This window comes from Hippoglossus stenolepis, chromosome 4 (assembly GCF_022539355.2).
Source record: "Hippoglossus stenolepis isolate QCI-W04-F060 chromosome 4, HSTE1.2, whole genome shotgun sequence".
NCBI lineage: Eukaryota > Metazoa > Chordata > Actinopteri > Pleuronectiformes > Pleuronectidae > Hippoglossus > Hippoglossus stenolepis.
Window position 1 is genome coordinate 4,098,797 of NC_061486.1, and position 19,940 is coordinate 4,118,736.

The 19,940-nt window shown below is 43.5% G+C and overlaps 1 protein-coding gene across 5 annotated transcripts in view; it reads right to left on the bottom strand.

Moving 5' to 3' along the window:
* nectin1b (nectin cell adhesion molecule 1b) overlaps positions 1-19,940 on the bottom strand; it is a 149,293-nt gene that overhangs the window by 62,697 nt on the left and 66,656 nt on the right. The window contains exon 6 of one of the 5 annotated variants that reach the window (XM_035153751.2): positions 9,937-14,335. The exons of the other annotated variants lie outside the window; for them this stretch is intronic. Within the exon in view, the coding sequence (XP_035009642.1) occupies positions 13,830-14,335 (506 nt within the window). The 3' untranslated portion in view covers positions 9,937-13,829. Of the gene's footprint in view, positions 1-9,936; positions 14,336-19,940 lie in introns of those variants that run through there. 5 annotated transcript variants of the gene reach the window in all.

Below are 19,940 nucleotides of genomic sequence, written 5' to 3' on the forward strand. Positions count from 1 at the left end.
TGTACTTTGTTTTTTTTTCCGGCGTCGTGAACATGCGGTGCTGCGGTTTGAGGCCCCAGGGCCACTCGCAAGAAAACATCCCTCAACTCTGGTCATTGAAACAGCAGAACAGCCCTATATGCAGTGTGTGCATGAAAACCCACTTTGAAGATGTCTGAAGGCCAGATATACTTCATACTTACAGTGTGGATACGAGCTGCGTATATTCTTGTCCATCACATTTATTATCACAACCCCAAAAAATAAATAAAGGACAGGACAAAATAAAATGCATCTGACACGAAGCGCGAAGCGAGAGACGGTGTCGAGAGTGGAACTGGGTTTTTCTTGTGTAGTTTGTTTTGTCAAGAGAGACACATTATTCCACGTTACGCATGAAGCCCTCAGCCAGGCTTCCACTTGAATACCTCCTCTTCAAACAGGAAGCTTTTACCCCACAAGGCTTTTCATTAGTAGAATGGAAACTTCTTAAATCAACATTAGTGGCTCACGTTTCCCTTTGAGGGAGGCGCCTCGTGGCAGGAAGTCTTTGTCGATACCTGCACATGTCGAGTGAGTCACTCCCTGGCGTTGTCCCGCTTTGAGAGTTACCTGTCGGAGCCCCCGAGACGCATTTGCAAGTGAAAGCATAAAATGTTCCGAGCATTAGTCCACCGAGAAGTTATATATATATACGGCGCTACTGCAATTACCCAAGAGTGTTATCCGTCATGTCAGAGATGTAAATAAGGAACAATGTGGAAAGCGAGTGCGTAGATTTAAAGCCGTCGACTTCACAGCAACAAATCCAGGTCCTGATTGTGTAGAAGTGCTCACGTCAGGGCGGAGTGCAGCGGCTATAAAAGTGATTTGACGATGAAGAACGCAGAGGGAGGTTAATGCAACGCAAACACTGCGATACGCAAAGTCCAAGTAATAAATAAAGATCAACAAGTAGTTAAAGTAGTCAGAAATTCCACTGGAGCTCACGGCCTCTGGCAACACCTCTGCAGAGCAACATGACAAAAGCTCTGAGTGATAATCAGCTGCTTCGCCTCTCTCCTCTTCAGGGAGAGACATAAATAAACATGTCATCAGTCACATGTTAAATTATGCTCACACATTTCCAACTTTGATTAGCAAATTAAGGCTCAGATAAAATATTTTAAAAATCTCATGGCACTTCAACCAGAAAAAAAACATCAATATATTTAAGTACAGGACGCGTCTGATATTTATTCACATTTTCTAAAAGTAACTGCTTCCATAAATCAAAAGTGGTTCCTGGTACATCAACAAACTCCTGTAATGTGGATAGTGAAATCTGGAAGATTAAAAACGTATAAATCTTTCAAAAACCCAGTAGCAGAAGTTCATGAATTTAACTCCTCGTGTGGTCACATTTCGTTCCTCACAGCCACAGAAGAGGTTGTATTTAAAAAACATTTTTACAGCTTGAGTGTGTTAAAAGTTAAAAGTTTTATTTTTTTTTCGGTTTAATCCCCCAAACATTCCCAGAGAGGACAGTATGTTGTCGGGTTTCAGCTCCACGGTGGAAACACTGTCTGACGACATCACCAGATAACGTACGTGCTGGAGCTCAGTGTCAAGGAAAAGACGAGTGTTGACTGTGACCTGCTTTCTGAGAACAACGCTGATGGAATGTGGACAAGACGCCAGGCAGAGAGAAAGACGGTGATATATCGAGGCTAGAGTCCACATCGCTCATCAGCTGATTAGCTTGCTAGCTAACATGTTTATTAAAACACTAGACGGTCTGAGCCATGGTCTGATTCATGTCTTTGCTACCTTGCAAACATTTAATCTGGTTAGTTTTGGTTTCCAAGCAGCAAAGATTTGGACGTAAATCCTGCCGTCATCACCTACATGGGCTGCGTCTGAAGATACTTGACATCGATTGGTTTGTGGACAGGCGAGCGTCCTACGTCAGTGGGTTACATCTCCCCTGTGATATTATGAGATTATGAGCAAAATTAACGTTGTCGTCATTCAAACGTGTTTAATGTTAAATCTTAGATTTGGTCCACTGGTCTAAATTAAGATCAGAGGAACTTCTCACGCCTGTTCAGCTTAAAATAAACTGAAAGGTCCAAAGGTCCGGACCAAACAGGGAAGGCGTGTGAATATTTCTGAATATTACAATGGGGGTATGTAAATTCACACAGAGCTCAACAGAGTCCACTGTACAAATACTCAGCATCAGTGATATTTTTCTTCAACCCTGTAATTATCGTTGCCTCAACTCAACCCGACCTCAACCACAGTATTTGTTTCTCAATCGTATATGATTTGGTTTGGAAGTTATGGACGTGTGAGTTATTTTATGTGAGGACTATGAGTGAGCCAGGCGAGGGGCAGCTGTAGCATTATGTTATCTGATCGCTTTGTTTGTTATTTTTACATTTAATGTAGAAATCCATCTTTTCCTTCAGCCGTCTTAAAGCCCCGGCATCTGAAATAGATCCAGTCCTGAGGCCTTTTTCTTCTGCTCAAATGGAGATTTAGATACGACCGACACATTCGCAGAACAAAGCAATATCGGTTCTGCTGACGCGAGCTCAGTGACTGACCTCAGGTCTGTGTATTGAAACCTGCTGCTGCAGGAAGCCAATCCCCCCGAGGCAACTAATTGGTTGTGACTCGTCATGGCAACCAGCCACGAGACTTCAGGGGAATTGGTCCCAACAGGCGAAGCGTTTTTGAGGATCAGTTGGTTTGTTTGCTGCTTTTTTTTAAAATTTTCTGCATGCGTCAGCTTTAGAAGGATGGAGTTGCAAATTGCAGTGAACTCTAATCAATGCGTGGCTCTGCATGCGTATTTGCACGCAGTAAATCTGAACTTTCACAGACCAGGGTGGGGTCAGAGCCTCGAAGTTCTCCGCGACAGATTCCCTGACACATGAGCCAGTGTAAGACGCGGAACTTTGGACTCAATTAAATATTCTCTGATGACCCCTGGTGCCCAAAGATAATTGAGTGGTTAAGTCGGACGCCGCCACCGCAGCAGCAGCAGCTACCTGTGTGTCCCTCCTGGCGTCTAATCAGATCCCACCTCTTCATTTTCTCCACTGCCTCCACATCTCTGGCCGCCTGTCTCATTTCCCACACGGACGGGAAAAAAAGCTGCTGCTCGTTTTTTCTCTAAAACTAATCACATTTAAACTTTAATTGGCACATTCCAACTTTTTGGGGGGTTTATAGCCTGCAGTGGGAAACGTTGTCAGCATGAGGTGACTATTTTAATTTTTTAAGCATCACAGGTTAGACAACACAATGTGGTGCATTATGATAAAGAAAACCACATCTACAGTGTCCAGCTACTTTCTACCTCTATCGTATTATTCTCCCTTTTAGAAGCTGAAGTTTTGATGAATCTCTGCCTAAGAGGTTGTTTTCATCGGCATCTGTTTATTGGTTTGTTTGTTTGTTTGTTGGTGGATTCGTTTGCAGGTTTGGATTTTTTTGTCCTGTTGACTTGACTTCGAAGTAGCTATTTGCTAAATGTAGGCTAATGTTAGGTGCTGCCCTGTAGAGAGCGTGTTGTCCACCAGCGTGTGGAAGTGATGTTTGTGTTGTTTGGCTTTAGCGGATGTGTGCTCACTACTGCTTGCCATTCCAGCAGGTCTTAATTTAATTCGTTTGTCAGTCTTGGTTTTGGAGACAGGACACAAGACAGACCACGAGTTGGACTGATAACACAAGTCGGTTAGACACACAAATTCTGCTCTGTGCAGTTTTGCATCTTGAATTTAGCTTTATTCTGTATCCTCTGTAGCATTATTTGTTTTGAGTCTCACTGACGTTCCAACCGAACGCCGCAGCCTCGGTCTGGTGGCTCCGCTGACGAGGATCGTTTCTGACAAAGGGTCATTGGCCGCACATGACGACAGACATGCCTGTGTGTGCTGATGGACTGCCTCCTCCGGCACAGTTGCTCCAAATGTAGACTGGCACTGACGCTAATGTACACTGATAAAGCTGTGAGAGTCAATAGTCAGGAGAAGAGAGGGTGGGGGTGGGAGACACTGGATTCTTAATTTACCCCATTTGTCCCATTTGTCAGAGGCTGGAACTCGTGGTAACTGGGTTGATGAATCATTGCGAGTGTGCACGGCGGCGGCGCTCTCCCTCCCAGTCGGAGCGGGGCTCAGCGATTCTTAACAGGTGAAGGTTCAGTCCGTGGCGAGCGCAGCGTCTGGGGGCCGGGGGAAATTTTAATTTCAGCTGACATATTGATGCTGAGTGAGATTTGACTCATCCTGAGTTCTCTCTCCCCCCCCGACGAAGAGCGGCGGCCTCATGCATGATGATCACCAAGGACACTGGCTAAGATCTGGAGTTTGCCCGAGGACATGTTTCTCTTTGTGGATACAGAACATGTCAATACAGACTTAATTGGTCCTTCTGTATCGGCTGTATAGTTAATGCAAAACATTTGTAGATAATAAAGCGTTCTGGCGATGAAGCGCATGTTGATATGTTATTTAATTTCGGTTAATTTCATCTCCCGGGCCTCACTGTGGAACCTATTAGCAGAATATGTCTCTTTTAGACTAATAATAAAGCCAACAGGTGATAGGTTTCCCTTTAATTATTGTTGCGGAAGTCAAATTTAATCAGTAAATACACAGAAATGAAAATATCTTTACTGAACAAATTGAATAGGCGCATTAAATTATAATCTAGGAAGTCAGCTCATGCAAAGAGCTAGATTTAAATGTATTTATTAACATTTGGAGACTTAAAATCCCCCCAAAATTATGCCAGAAATACAAAATATGAGGTTTCTGCACCGTGTTCTAACTGGGACATGTATTATTGTGCCTATATGAACTGTGTCGATATTAACATACACTAAATTTAGAAGGTGGAAGGTGTCCTTGAAATGTGTCTGTCTGTTCCTGCGGCCACGCCCAGTCTGTGTAATTGAGGATTTCAGGGAGAGCGTCTGTCACAATCGCTTTCATCATCCACGAGCTCCTTCAGGAATTCATTTGCAGAGGGATTTTAAATTTTTAGGGGCGTGGAGAAGGACGGTTCCCGTACCAAGCACTTCATGAAAGGAAAATGTCAACAAGCCGATCACCCACGCAGCGCTTTCTGCAGCTTTTTACCACTAATACGGAAAAAAGAAAATTCTGAATATCGCTTCACGTGTTTTTCCCACTGAACTTGTGCGGCCGTGCACATGAAAACTGTAAGTGTGTGGTTGTGAGCCTGAGGAGGTCGCTCGGGCACAGTGCAGGGAAAGCATTGATAAACAAAGGGATGAAGAGGATGCACACTGACTCCCCCTCCGCCCTCTGAACACACACTGTCTCTCACACACACACACAAACACACACAGAGAGCTTCGGTGACACTGGGTAAATGGTCACAGGGACAGAGTATTCCCAGCAGGACTTTGTAGACGAGGGTTGTCAGCACTTTTCTCACCAGAGGGTTTAGGCCTTTCGTTCTGCTCTGGGAAGGCTGAGTTTAATTGGAGAACGCTAATGCGCAGCTGGATAGCAGAGCTGCTCATGCCATGGCTGGCTCTGAAAATGGGAGGGCGTGAAAGCAGGGCTGGTGTGTGTGTGTGTGTGTGTGTCTCTTGTAGCTACTGCAGGCATCCCTCAAGATGCCAACAAATTTATTCATGGGATCCGAGCCGTTTGTTTATGAGCCGTCTCATTTACAAAATAATAGGCAATAATAATTTCACCAGATTGATCCGGGGTTAATCCAAATAATTGCCAATTCATTAGGATTTCACGTTTTCTGGAAATAGAATTGACGCGTTGTGTCGATCAGTGTGGGCGGAGGCTGCACGCCCAGTCCATCAAGTTATCAGCCAGACACATTGTTTCATCAGACAAAAGGCGAAAGGGATGTCAGGAAATATTCCGCAAAACAATAGAAAACAAGTTGGAAAAACGTGTTGCTGCTCCACCGTGTGATTGTGACACGATTAAAAGCTGAGACAGAGAGAGAGTGAAAATGGTTTAAATAACAGAGTGTCAGCGAGAGTCGATATACATTACGACATAAAATGAACGATCTGAGAACAAAGATAAAGCTTTCGGGTCTTTATTTCTTTTTCGTAAACAATCTTTTAATTTGTAGATGATCAATGGAGCCTTGTTAATCTTGCTTAAAGACAAACAAACACAAAGGGGTGAATATTTTAAATAACCTTTAAAACACAAAGAACATGTGTTGGCACTATTTGGCTAGAACTTTTATTTTGCAGACTATATGGTCAGTCATTTCGTTCAGGTTCGTTAAGTCGCTCCAACAGCGTGTTTGGTTTCGCAGGAGGAGGCCGAGGATGACGAGCTTCCTCCTGAACGAGTCCGTCACTTCGGACGATGAGCCTGGACGGCACTAACTTCCACACGAATCAATCTCTCCCGCGGAAAAGGCCTCGCTGTCACCTGACAAGATGGAAACAGGCGACCTCATGCGAATCAGAAGAGGCATGAGGTGGCGGAGGGGTTGGCCAGCACAGTGGTTCACATAAAGGAAACAGAGCGATTGACCAGCTGAGTTCATTGTAAACAGTAGTTTTTATGTAAAGCCTATAAAAGGAACAGACACTGAGCCAGGTGTCGGCGTGAGAACTAAAAAAACCAACACTTCTGATCTATTCATGTTCAGCAGTGTTTCTGTCGGTGTGACCGTTCAGTCGGCTGCAGCACTAAGAGCCAAAGCAGCTCTTTGTGGAAAGTGGTTTCACAGGGACGGAGAAAAAACACAGCCTGAGCTCAGCCTGAAATGTGAAATGGGCCTTTTTTCTTAGCTCATTTTCACTGGTTTGGTCACGGGGCAGGAATTCGTCTCCAAACGACGTGGCCCTGCGTTTTGGACGGCGCTCCGAGAGAAATTTGTCATCTTCAATCGCGCAATTCGTTTGCCCGAGAGACGAGAGCCGAGGAGACAGAGTAAAAAACCAGAGTCAGGATGCAGAAAATGGGAGCGGGAGACGGGGGCGGCGACTCAGGACGTCTCTGATCGAACGACCAATGAAAATACCACAAGTGAGAAGGGAAATTATCAGCGGCTAAAGTAAGCAGCCTCTTTCCTGATAATTATCATGGAGCTTTAGTTTTGTTTGGACTCGAATCAAGATTCAGAACAAATACGCACTGTGGAATAAGTGACAATAGGTTTTTTTTAAAGTGAGATGTGTCATTAGACATAAAACCTGAGGAGTAAGTTGTGACCACAGTGGCAGTTGTGTTTCAGCAGCGGTTGAACATCTGACAGTAAAAATACTGTGAAGGTTATAACTTTGGAATATTTAGCTTTGTGGTCAATCGACCCACTTTAGAAATAAATGCATGTGTCTACAGTTGTGTTTGTTGGCATCAAATACAAAGATAACTGTGTTTTCTCCGATAGTTTTTGAGAAATACATTTAAAGAAATTCTTCCCATGCTTCTTCACAAACTTCAGCAGAATGTCCAATCGCATGGATTCTTTTACTTTCCACAATATGTTTTTGCCATTGATCACATATGTTTTCTTTGGATGGACGGATGGATGGATACACATCTGACATATCTTCATATTGAACTACACCATCAACGCTCCTGATTCGTAGTAAGAAAGGAAAAACAACATGTTTTTTAAAGATTGATGCAAGATGATTTTAATGAGCTCACGTTGTGCTCACTCAGTGAAGCCAGTCCTCTACTTTGGCTCAGAGTGAAATATCTCAAATCTACTGAATTAATTGGCACGAAACTTGGCACCTTAGTCTTAACTGAGATTCAGTACATTAACTTTTGAAAACACCTTAAATCAGTTTTTGATGGTGCGGTTGATTAACCTCCTTCCAAACTTCTATACTTATGGCGTGACCGCATTATTTTTATATTACATTAAACATCAGCTCTATTAAACCTCTTTTTTTTAATTATGGAAATCGTTTTTTATTATGGATTCACCCATGTGACCCTAAACCTGCACACACTGAAAACAGGTAGAACACAGGAGGAGGAAAAACAGATTTTAAAATAAAAGGTTATTAGGAAGGAACTATGAATAAACACACTGAACAGCATGGGGAGCAAACAGCAGTTTTTTTACAGCCTGGGGCACAGGTCAGGTTACTGAGCCTTTTCATAACAGCAGGATTTAATGAGAGAACATTTCATAAATGACCGAGTGTAGATGTTGAATGGAAACAACAGTCGTTGGAAGGAATCGGATATTTCCTCCTCTTTCATGTGGACGTTTTGAAAGAATTGACCTTGTTGCTATAGTGCAGCTAAAAGTCATTTACTGATCACTATTTAAAACCTCTGCATCCAGCACAATGCTCGTGCATATGCAGCGTGTTCATTAATCACATAATCACTGTAGTTTAACGACTCTTTCCTGAAGTTCTTCCAAATGATTCATTTTCCCAATTTCCAGCTCATCGACAGCGAAACAATCAACAGTGGAAAAGAGCTAAATTTAAAAGTCCAATCCCGAGCTCGGTGAGCGATCGTGGCCAATGACCATCAGACCGACTCCGAAAAACACAAACTTGAGAGTGAGACGATAATGTGATGCCCGGAGAAAAGCAAAGAGAGAACTAATCAACCCGAGGGGCTGCGGGGGAAGTTCAGACGACTTGTTGAACTTCTAATACGTCTTTACATACTTGTCTCATTAGTCTCATTAGAACCATAAAAAATGAGAATTATAATTGTGTGAAAGGCACAGTTCAGATGATTTCTCTTTCCTTCTCCGCAGAGATTACAGTCTTTAACTCCACATCGCTGTGATATAGATCCTCTGATTCTACGCTGCACTGAATAGAATCAGATCACAGGCCAGTACGAGGCGCTTTTACAAACTCACTTTTTGAATTCACGGCCCGTGAGGAGCATATTTTTAAAACACAAACTCCAGCCATATTTCATCCTGAGAGGTCTTTGATGGAAATGTTGAAGAATTCCTCTAGCGGCTCTGTTAGGAGAGAGTAAAAAAAACTAGTTGGCCATGCATGTTAAAAGCCTATGTGCTATCAAAGCCCCTTGGGCTACAGAGGGCTCTTTTAGCAAATGGATGGCAACAGCTGCAAACTCTGGGCTGTTCTTAATGTGCACGGTGCAGATGTCTGCACTTGAGTCGCGCAGTCTGAGACGGATCTGTCTGGCTCTGCACTGGGCCTCGCTTATCACTGCGGCTTCATTAAGCACCGAACTCAATATCAGCATCTGCACGACAGTTTCTCCCTCTCAAAATCAAAGAAAAATCCCCAAAAAAAGCGACAGTAATAACCATCGGAGACACTTTGTCATGTGTCGTGTGCGTCGCTTCGTCTGTTCGCCTCGCTCACCAGGACCGTTTAACGATAACCAATCCTCAAATGATGCTTCTTCTTTACCTGTAACACACACTTGTGTTTGGAGAATAAGACATTTCCAGATAATGTTTGTGATCATTGTGTTTATTTATCAGAAGATTTGTCTCATGCTCAGGCACAAAAAAAAACTGGGGCGAACAATGAAAGGAACCATCCAAAGAAAACTGTCCCTCTTAAGGACTGTAGCCTTTTAATTCTTAAAACTGAATATTGGATGCTGCGATGCATAAAAAAAACCTAAAAACAAAACAAACATTGGCTCTGTCTAATGGCTGGATGCCTGAACACTCTGTGCTTTGATGTTTGGATCAAAGGGGGAAATTTGTTCAGGGAGCAGAGCTACATCTGGACTTCAAATATTGTTCTAACAAAGTCTAACTGTGATTAAACTGACGTTAAAGTTTATTTTGCAGAACAAACCCTTTTAAAAGTCGACACACAGAAAGAGAGAACAAGCTCCTGCACGAGACGACGGGCGACTAATCAAAGCTATTGTAGGAAATCAAAAATCAATACACGGCGATAAGAAACGTGGGCCACATTGAATCTGATAACACACATCTATCCAATCAGTGAACTGGGACAGAACATCATTGACTATTGAACTCATTTAATGCTTAAAACAAATACAAGTTACTTCACTGGGTCATCACAATTGAACAAGAGATTTTTTTTTTTTTTCATATTTGTAACACCCTCAGAAATATACATTCACATGGCTGCATACAGACAATTTCCTCTCTTTTCATTTTTCTTTCAATAACATTAAATCAACAGACTGTATGCGTCACCCCCTCCCCCTTGGTATGACAGTGAAGCCGCTAGTGGCATATTAAAAACGTTACTGGAGGAGCAGTTTCAGGTGGGACTTTGGAAATAAGCTACGCACTGTATGTGTCCGCTTCATCTATCCATCAACGAGTCTCCGTGTTCGCGGTCAAAATATGTGTATTTTACATGAACGGGGTCCCTACGCGCGTTTGTCCCTAAATAAATCCCGACTATCTCGACCTTATGTACAGTATTTACAGTGGAATGTTGAACATACTGAATACAAAAAAGTAGATTAGGATGGAATGGAGTTACAGGCAGTATTACAAAATAGAAATTCATAACACCCCGACAACATGAAGACGATGTTTACATCTACCGGTACGTTAACGCAAATTCTCCGTTCCAACATGTCTGGCGAGCGAGCGTGGCAGTGGTTTCTTTACGGGGTTGCAGGGAGATGAAGAAACCGTAAGCTTGTGCTTTGATGAACAGGAAATAGAGTTTTATATTTGAATCGGGCCGAAGATACATTTCCTTTTTTTCGTTTTAAAGTTTTTAGTCATTTAAATTTACAAGTAACTTTACATGTCTTCTCACTGGATTCGCTTCAATTGTTTTGTGCTTAGAATAATCAGCAATGTTGCGAAAAGTCCGATCTCTTTAGGGCTTTTTTAAAAAAAAAAGTGCTGTATGACCATTTAGCCGTCATTCCACGTGAACATGGTGATGAAGGCAGCTTTTGAAGAGATCACTTGATTTAAGACGCGTTGGAAGTTATCATGCTGGAGCCGACAGCCACTATATAAACTGAAATTCACTGCAAGCTAAAATATATATATATATATATATATATCGTCTGATTTTAAGAGGTTTGCAGTCCATGTCATATTTCAGTTTTATTTATCATGTTATTCTGCGCATGAATAACTTATATGCTAATAATAACGGAGCGGCAACTGTTCACACTACCCTCATGTCTACTAAGTTCGATAGGCACTGAATGCAAGAATAAAAGATTAAAAAAAAACGTGCTTCTCATATAGGCTATCTTTGTGTTCTGTTGTGATGCAAAGCACATGGAAGTGAAGTGAGTTACAGCAAAACAGTTTATCTGCAGGTGATTAATAAACTACAGGCTATAAAACTGCAATTTGCTTTGCACGTTGAAAGTAGAACCCCGCGACTGTCGATTAGCTTCCCTCCTCTGGAGCGTTCTGTGGCGAAGCTCGTGTGTATTCGCTCCCCGACTGTCGTGGATGCATTAAACAAACAAACAAACAAACAAACAAACAAACAAAAAAAAACTGTAGAAGTGAACTTGTGATAAAAAACACGATGTTTCCCACTTAATGTTAATTTGTGTTGAAAATACAATAAAGTTTGAGGCTCGTGATTAACATGCTCATCTAAAAACATACGGTCGACAAGCATGGACTGGAAAACATTCACATCTCCAGCTGACAGAGATCTGCTCTAATGGAGATGTTATTTTTTCATATATATATCTATAAATATATAGATATATATATATATATACTTTATCCTTGAATTTTTTGTGTGTTATCCGCAGTACTGTTGCTGGGTGCTGTGTGCCTATTAACTCATACCTCTGTGAATACTGACAACACTGACAAAGTGCCGTCTTTTGAGCTGCAAATGAGGACAAACACACTGGAATTGATACAGAAAAAGAAAAATAGCAACATACGCACTTCCACTCCCACACAAAAAAAACATGCATAAAATAATACAGTATTTATATTGTTCAGATATGTTGCTCATATCCACAGATTTACCCCATTTGCTTCTATTTTACCCAATATTTCACATTGAACTTTCTTTTTTATTTTTTTGCCGATTGTGAAATGAACCTCAACGCTGAGGAGACATTTCCTATGCTAGCATCCACTGGCACTTGATATATATATATATATAGATATAGATATAGATATATAGATATAATGCCTCCAGACAAGGTCACTGTTTCACTATTGGCGGATTCAGAAGCCAATATTCAGGTTAAGACAACTAATCATTCCTCTAAAATCTCCCAAACAGCTTCTGAAACGTGTTTTTTTTACGGAGGAAAAGAAAAAAAAGGAGATGGATCAAAAAACGTCATGAAAGCAGCAGGTGACTGATTATACTCCAGCATGGTCACCGTCGTGTTTTGAATTCCCTTTAAAAACGTTAAGATATCTCCTCCGCAGACAAGTAAATAAAAGCATCAGCTAACATTTTTTCCGTGTCCTTTTTTTTTTGTGTGTCCATGGACGACTCCTCAGAGAGAAAACGCTGTTGGTGCGAGCGGCGGAGGCTTAAGCCAATTCATCAAGTACAAAGTCACACAATTATAAGGAGAGACAAAGTCATTATTGGGGGAAATTCCCCAGACGCTTTTCTCATTTTCCGTTTGATAAAAAAAAAAAAAAAAAGGGCTAGAACCAAACATAATTATGAGAACTCCACACACACACACACACACACAGAGAAAACAGACATTTCATTATAGTGGCGAGATTTTTCGAGCGGGCGTCCACAGGTCAACCTGTTCAAGTCAAGTGACAATCATGACATTTCAGAGCACTATCGAAGGTTTTCACCGTGAGACTTACCAAACCCCCCGGACGTGATCGCAACGCAGTAATTGCTGTGTGTGGTAGGATTGCAGCCCTTCTCTCTCTCTCTCTCTCTCTCTCTCTCTCTCTCTCTCTCTCTCTCTCTCTCGCTCTCCTGCTGCTATTCTGATTCACTGATGTGGGGCTTAGTTCGACATGATTGAAAAGTGAAAACACTCAGTATTTATCTGTTACTGCATTGTCAATACGGCTCAGTAGACTGACTCCCTCTCGGTTAAAGAGACAGATCAAGCATATAAACACAGAGGGGTCAAGAGATACTAAGCATGTCTTTGGAATACAGCAATAACATGTCTGCTTTTTAATGCTGTAAATGTACAAAAGTTAATAATTCCATGGACGCTGACCCCAGTGACGAACACAGGAAATGACACAGGTGCTGTATGGCATCGATTTTTTTTTCTTTTCTTTCCTTTCTCTGAACCGTAACCGACCACAAAATTACAAACACTTAGAACTCCACCTGTAATCATGTCAGACATTTGACTCTCAGTTCTCGGGTCACTTTAGAAATCATACAAAAAGACATTAAAAAACATCAAAAAAGGCAATGGTAATAGAAAAAGAAACAACCCAAATCAAATCGTACATCCAGTGTAGGACTTTCACAAATGTGCTCAGCAAAACCTCAACCTGCAGTCTCATTTTATACATTTAATACATCTATAACATGGAAAAGTACACAAAAAGAATAACACACCAGTTTGATTCAACCAATGACCTTCCCCCGACCTCGTGGGTCGGCGACAACGAGTCCTCTTTACATACCTTTAGTTTTTAATCTCTGCCCGTTCACCTGATGGAACTGATACCAAATGTTGTCGTGCTGAGAAAGTTGACGTGGCGAGCACTTTGAACTGACGCTTGATTTTTCTAGTTGAGATTAGTCGAATGGGGTCTGATGTGAGGAGTCAGGGTGGGGAAGGGAGTACTAGGTTGACCGAGTGAGGAGTAGGAGGACTGGGATGGGTGCGGTTTGACGAATGGGAGGGCGGGGGTTGTGATGGAGGTGAAGGGTGCAGTGGAATGCAGGTGGGGGACAAAGGGTTGTTTGGTTTGGTTGTTTCATGCCCCTACACATACCACTCTTTCTTAGAAATGACCGAGCCGTCGGTTTGAGAGACCATATCGTCGGCTATCTCAGGTTCAGGGTCATACTGGAAAGCCAGAGTCCGCTCGTCATAATCTCGGCTCTCCCCCTCGTCCACAGTGAAATATGGCCTCTTCAGGTCCTCTGCCTCGGCTTCAAAATCGCGCTCGCTTGCCTCAAAACCTCCAGGGCCGCCGATCTGGGCGGGTTTCTTCTCGTCGTCCGAGTCATCCGGGTACTGCAGATTCTTGGGGATGGGCGGGTGAGCGGGCAGGCCGCCGGCCTTGCTGTAGCCGTTTCCGAACACATGTTTCTTGGTGCTGTAGTCTCCCTTGAAGGTGCGCTGGCGGCGGCGCAGGAATACGAAGAGTAGTATGGCCGCCACCCCCAATAGGGCGACGCCCCCCACAGCGCCCCCGATGGCGGCACCTGCATTGTGCTGCTCCGGCGTGATCTCACGGCCCCCAGGTGTCGGGTTGATAGGGAATTCTGGGTAGGAAAAGACAGATGGAAGGGAGTGTGTCAGTGCTCTGGTGGGAGGAGGTGCATTTGTGCAGGTGCAGATTTTTTTTTAGGAAAGGAAAGATGAAGTAAGGGAGACAAGGACGGAAAAGCAAAGGGAAAAGGAAGGACCCCCGGCTCCCACGGCAAAACCCACCCAACCCCGGAGAAGAAGCCCTCGCCAGGCGTGGCAAGGCTTCGACATTCACAGTCACATGCAAGGACAAAAATAAATGAACAGCCGACAGAGTAAAAAGACTGAAGAGAAGTTTTGTCATCATGCATTGACATCTCTGTTTGGAAGGAAGAAGAAAATTAAACATTTTGATAAACAAACTGTAGAAGCATTAGTTCTTGTGGCCCTTCATCCATGCATTCGTCGTACACACACACACACATTGAAAGAAACAGGATAGTTTCAGTCCAGCTCTGAAATCGTGTTGCATGACATAAAAACCCAAGTTTACCATCAGTGTCACGGTAATGAGATGAAAGAGCACTGGCAGAGATGATTATCAGCAGCCAAGCATTCACAGGCACACACATCAACATGAAGCATCAGAGCAGACAGCACAAAATAACACACAGACGCTTCCAGGAGCAGAGTATCATTTGAAAAAAAAAATAATAACTGCAGAAAATTATCAAATGAGGCAAAGACGTGGTGTAGTCTCTAAACAGTGCAGCACTAGCTAATGGCCTGCGAGAGACAAACCATAACTAAGATGCCAGAGTTGGGAGGCTGAGATTTTACCTTGCAAAGATGTGTTTTGAATTCACATCTGCCAAGGCCAAATCACATCTCCAGCTAAACTGAGCCGTTCCACCATTTTCAAGGGAGCAGAACACCTCCTCACAAGGTGATAAATAATGCTCAAAAGCAGAGTCGAACTCTCGCAGTAAAAACCAAGCCGTGAAAATGATGCCGCTTCCGCACACATCTTCACTAAAAACCCTCCTTCAAGCCCGAGCACGAGAGACTTTTATATCCGAAACGTGATCAAAGCCTCGGGGGGGGTGCACGGGCGGTAACCTGCAGAGCAGAGGCGCGTTTATCTTCAACGGCAAAAAAACACTGAATCCTCCACAGGAAGACGGAGGAAGAAGAACAGCACAGCTACTTATAACGTCGACTAACAAATGGTGTGGGAGAGGAGTGAAGAAGAAGTGAGAAACAAAGACGGGAGCTCAGCGTCTCACAGGACAAACCGGTGTCGTGTGTACAATGTTCAACAAGACACACAAGAGACTCTCTGCTGTCGAAGCTATTTCTGTTTTCTATGATTTATTAGGTGTTGTGACACATCATGATGATATCAGCACGGATCTTAAAAACATCCAGAAGATATCTGGATCAGATAATCACCTGATACACACAGAAATACTCAGATAGTAAATAAGTCACATGTATTTAACTGAGACAAATGTGAACGTTACGTTGTTTTGATGCAGATTCATTTACCTCTTCTCATATCACACACCCTAAGGTTGGGTACCGAATATAAAAGTCAGCCAACCGTAGGTGGCAGTGTTACACCCTGAAGCCGAGAAATGTCGCTACATTATTTGTGATGTGAAATGCTAAGCAGGTCTAACCAGAGGAAACACAGGCGCCGCCGCAGCTAACGTTAGCACGTCTGCAGCCCGACGCCTCCAGGGATGATGAAATATCAAGTGAGATATAGACGACTTCATCACTATCTGCAGGTAAATAATCCACCAGTCGGAATAACACAACACTGATATTACAAAAATCTAAATTCCATACGGACAAGATATTGAATTCACTATAACAATGAGTGAGATTTTTTATTACGTAAGAAACCCATCGTGTGTGAATAGCAAACAATTTATAGTGAAATAGTCCAGTGTTATGCATTATGCATTACATGCATTATGCATAACACTGCAGCAGTGACAACAACAACAACATTATAATCGAAAATACAAGTGTACTGAAGGACAGTACTATGAGGTACTGGCGCCAAGGTTAAGGTACTGTTACCACAACATGTGAACAATATCCAACACACAATTATAGACACATTTTCACAAATGATCCGTCGAGATGCGGCACCAGTGAGGGCTGGTCCACGGTAAAGGGGTTGTCCTAAAACAATTGAATTTTAATATACACAATTACGCTTGAAGATATTAAATTCCAATGTTTGCTCTTGTAGTAGGTCAAACAGTAAAATCTCATAAGCAAAAGATTATTTTCAAATGATTGCCCTGAAATGTTAAATCAATTCAATTGCACTCATTTGTTTTAGTGGAAAAGATAAACGCCAGGGCACAGTGGAAGAGGATGCTATCTGGTGAAGATGCCATTGACGCCCGGCTCTCTGTGCTAATTACAAGGGCCCTCAGTCCGTGCAGAGGAGGGCCCTCCCAAACACAGTCACTCTCCTCCGCTCCTCTTCCTCTGCGCCCTTCCTCTCAGGGCCGACAGCAAAGCTCTCCAATTTCTAAAGCGGAGCCCGGGCACGGTCTCAAATATCAGCTCAGGTTTTAATCTGACCACCTAATGGGATTATTCAGACACAGGCCTTCATTACACACATGAATGAGAGAGCAGAGCCAGGTCACCCCTGCTCGAGAACACATCCTCCCACCGAGTCCAAAGAGGGGGTGAAAATCCAGAGGATTTAACGAGGAGGGAGAAAAGGGAAAAAACGCTCTCCTGTAATCCGCTCCTCTACCCTTCACTGTCTCTACTGCGAGGATCCGTCTACGCTCCCCGTCCGTCCTCTCATTCAATCTTAACCAGGCAGATTCTTGGCGCGCATTCCTGAGGTCCCAGAGACTCGATATTTACCGCTTCGAGAGGTGAAAAACACGAGGCAGCACCCACGAAATAGTGGCAATAAAAGATGATGCATCGAGCCTTCAAAAGAGCCCTCAGTCACCCTCATTTCTATAAAGGATCAGGTGACAGCACCTCTTGACACCTGCCTTTAAAGAGGGCGGGTGTCAACGCTAATGATTTGAAAATATGTTACAGCCGCACAAACTGCACAGACTTGAAAAGCAGTTGTAAACACTCGGGTATTTTTCCGGCTTCTTTTGGTCAGAGCACCTCAGAGGAAGCCTTGGAAGTTGCCCAAAGAGAAAAATTACGAAATTGAGTTGCTGTTTTAGAGGTGGGATGGAAATGAGGAGGCGTGAGGAAGTATTCAGACGGTTCCACGTGTGTAATTGGGCGACATTAAAGCAGAGAGAGGGAAAAGCTCATCCATCTTCTGTACCGTGGTGGAACACACGGCTTTTTTTATCATTCTGCGATTCAAAGAGGCGCGTTGGCAAAGAGGACGACACTCTTCTTCTGTGCACTTATCCCTCCGCGAGGTCACACCACAACACCACCTCCCATTCAGCACGCCGGCCTTGTGCACACACAAACATAACAAAATGGCCCCAAAAATAAATATTTCCTAATTTCTCTGGCCTTCGTCGGCTTGTCGTGCACATGTTAAAATCACAGAGGCTACGGTGCAAACTAATCACATTACAGAAACACTAATAATAAAACATATTTGGAATGGTTGGTGTGCGTGGGGGGGGCGTTTGACAGCACGGGGGAGGGAAGAGGCGTTCCACCAGCAACGCCATTGCTACCGGCAGCACCTGCCAACAGATAGATAAAAAAGACCTCACAGCAGCACAACAGCAGCCCTGATATTGTTCCAGGCAACAAAAGCCGGCGTCATTTAACTCCCAACCTGCAAACACGCAGATAGTGGCCTAACCTTGAGATTCAAAATTTACTATTGAGATTAATAGTTGGGCCAGATGTGCAATGAAAGGCTGTAATTGAATCCAGAGGCACGGTAGATTTACGCAGGTGAGACGTAACGTGAAATACTGCAGCCACTCAAACGCAGTCCTGCAAGAATCGCACTGTTTTGAACATTAACTGGAGCGAATGATTTATTACCTGCGAACGTTTTAGAGACACAATTTGTTTCCTCTGCAATTTTTTTCAATTAAGTGTTTTCCCCCTCGGAGTCTTAAAGAGAAACAAATGAGGTGCATGCAAAAAAAAAAATAAGACGGAGATCTCGCTGCGGAAATGACAGTGACATCAAGTCGGAGCCAGATTTGTGGCTTCAGAAAACAACACACAGGGTTTTGTACTTGGGTGTAAGCTATAGCACCAAACAACCAGCGGCAGCAGCAGCGGCAGCAAATCTTCAAAGATATTGAAGGAGAGGCATGTCTGAAGCAGAAGGGGCTTTAAAAGAATGAGAAACTGTTTCACAACTCTGTCCTGCAGGTACTGTTTCTGGGTGTGCTCCAGTCGTGTCTGAACACGAGAGAGAAGAAGAAGAAGGCGTCTCATTCCTGAGTCTTAGCGCAATCACTTCGACAAGGTGTTATGACAGAGGCTGGGAAAATGAGAGAGGATTTTCAAAGAGCGGTGCGGGGTGTGGCGTTTTAATGCGACTAAATGAGGAACAAGCAGCAGACAACAGAAGATGAAAAGAAAATTGAGGGCTACTCTAAGAAGTTGAGGAGTGGCAACAAGGGGGGGGGGGGGGGAGCGCCTTTGAGAGGTTGAGGAGTGACAACGGCAAATAAAGAACGGCATAATGAGTGAGTGAGGACGGGGACAATCAGGGAAGATGCATTAATTCGGTGATTCCGACGATCCTCATTACTCCGCTGTCTGCATTTGCCAGTGGTTGTTAAGTCATGGAAATGTAATGCTGCCACGACGAATAAAAGCCCATCGCTGACAGGAATTCAACACGCCCGCCCGGAGAGTCGACGGCGAGGCAAAGCTCTTCCCCCCCCACCCCCCGCTGCGCTTTACTTCCCAATATCAACCATTTCCTCTCTGTTTGTCAACTGATTTCCCTGCTATCACTGAGGCGTGACTTTACTCCCGCACGCAGGTAAATGCCACTCGCGCCATTAGAAACCTGCGGATTAGTAATTCAAGTTCAATTTGCCATGAAAAAAAGCCAAACGGAGGCGCCCGGATGTGCCGGAGGAGATAACGCTGTCAGAGACGCGGCATCAGAGCTCGGCTGACATCATCTGTGGCACCGCTGTGAACAGGTAGTGACTGGCAGAGAGGTTCTCTCAGGGGACGACTTGCAGCAGGAGCAGCAGGTAACCTTTGACTAGATTTTTTTGGGGCCCCCAGCTGGTGACCGAGAATACTACACCAGTCTGTGGATTACTGTGGAGTTAGGGCTGAAATAAACACTAGAGTAATATCTGTCATTGTGTGAACACGACAACAAATCAAGAAGCACAACAGCATTAGCTTCTAATGGGGAAGGTGGGTACAAGCTATTGATGAGGCTCGTCGCTGATTGGACAGACGCACTGTTTTTAACAGGAAGGAAATGCTGACAAAATAAAAACAAACACAAAACCTTGTGATTTATTGTGTTGTTGGATTTGCCGTTGTGTTTGTTTGAGTTGCATCAACAATACATGAGCATGAGATCCACATAAATATTGTGATCGGTAAAATGTCTGCTCCTAACGATTGACAGAGCCCAGTTGTCATCTTTTTGCTACGAAAGGTTGCAATAATCGTTCATCATGCCCCTTTAATGCGTAATGAATATTTAAACAG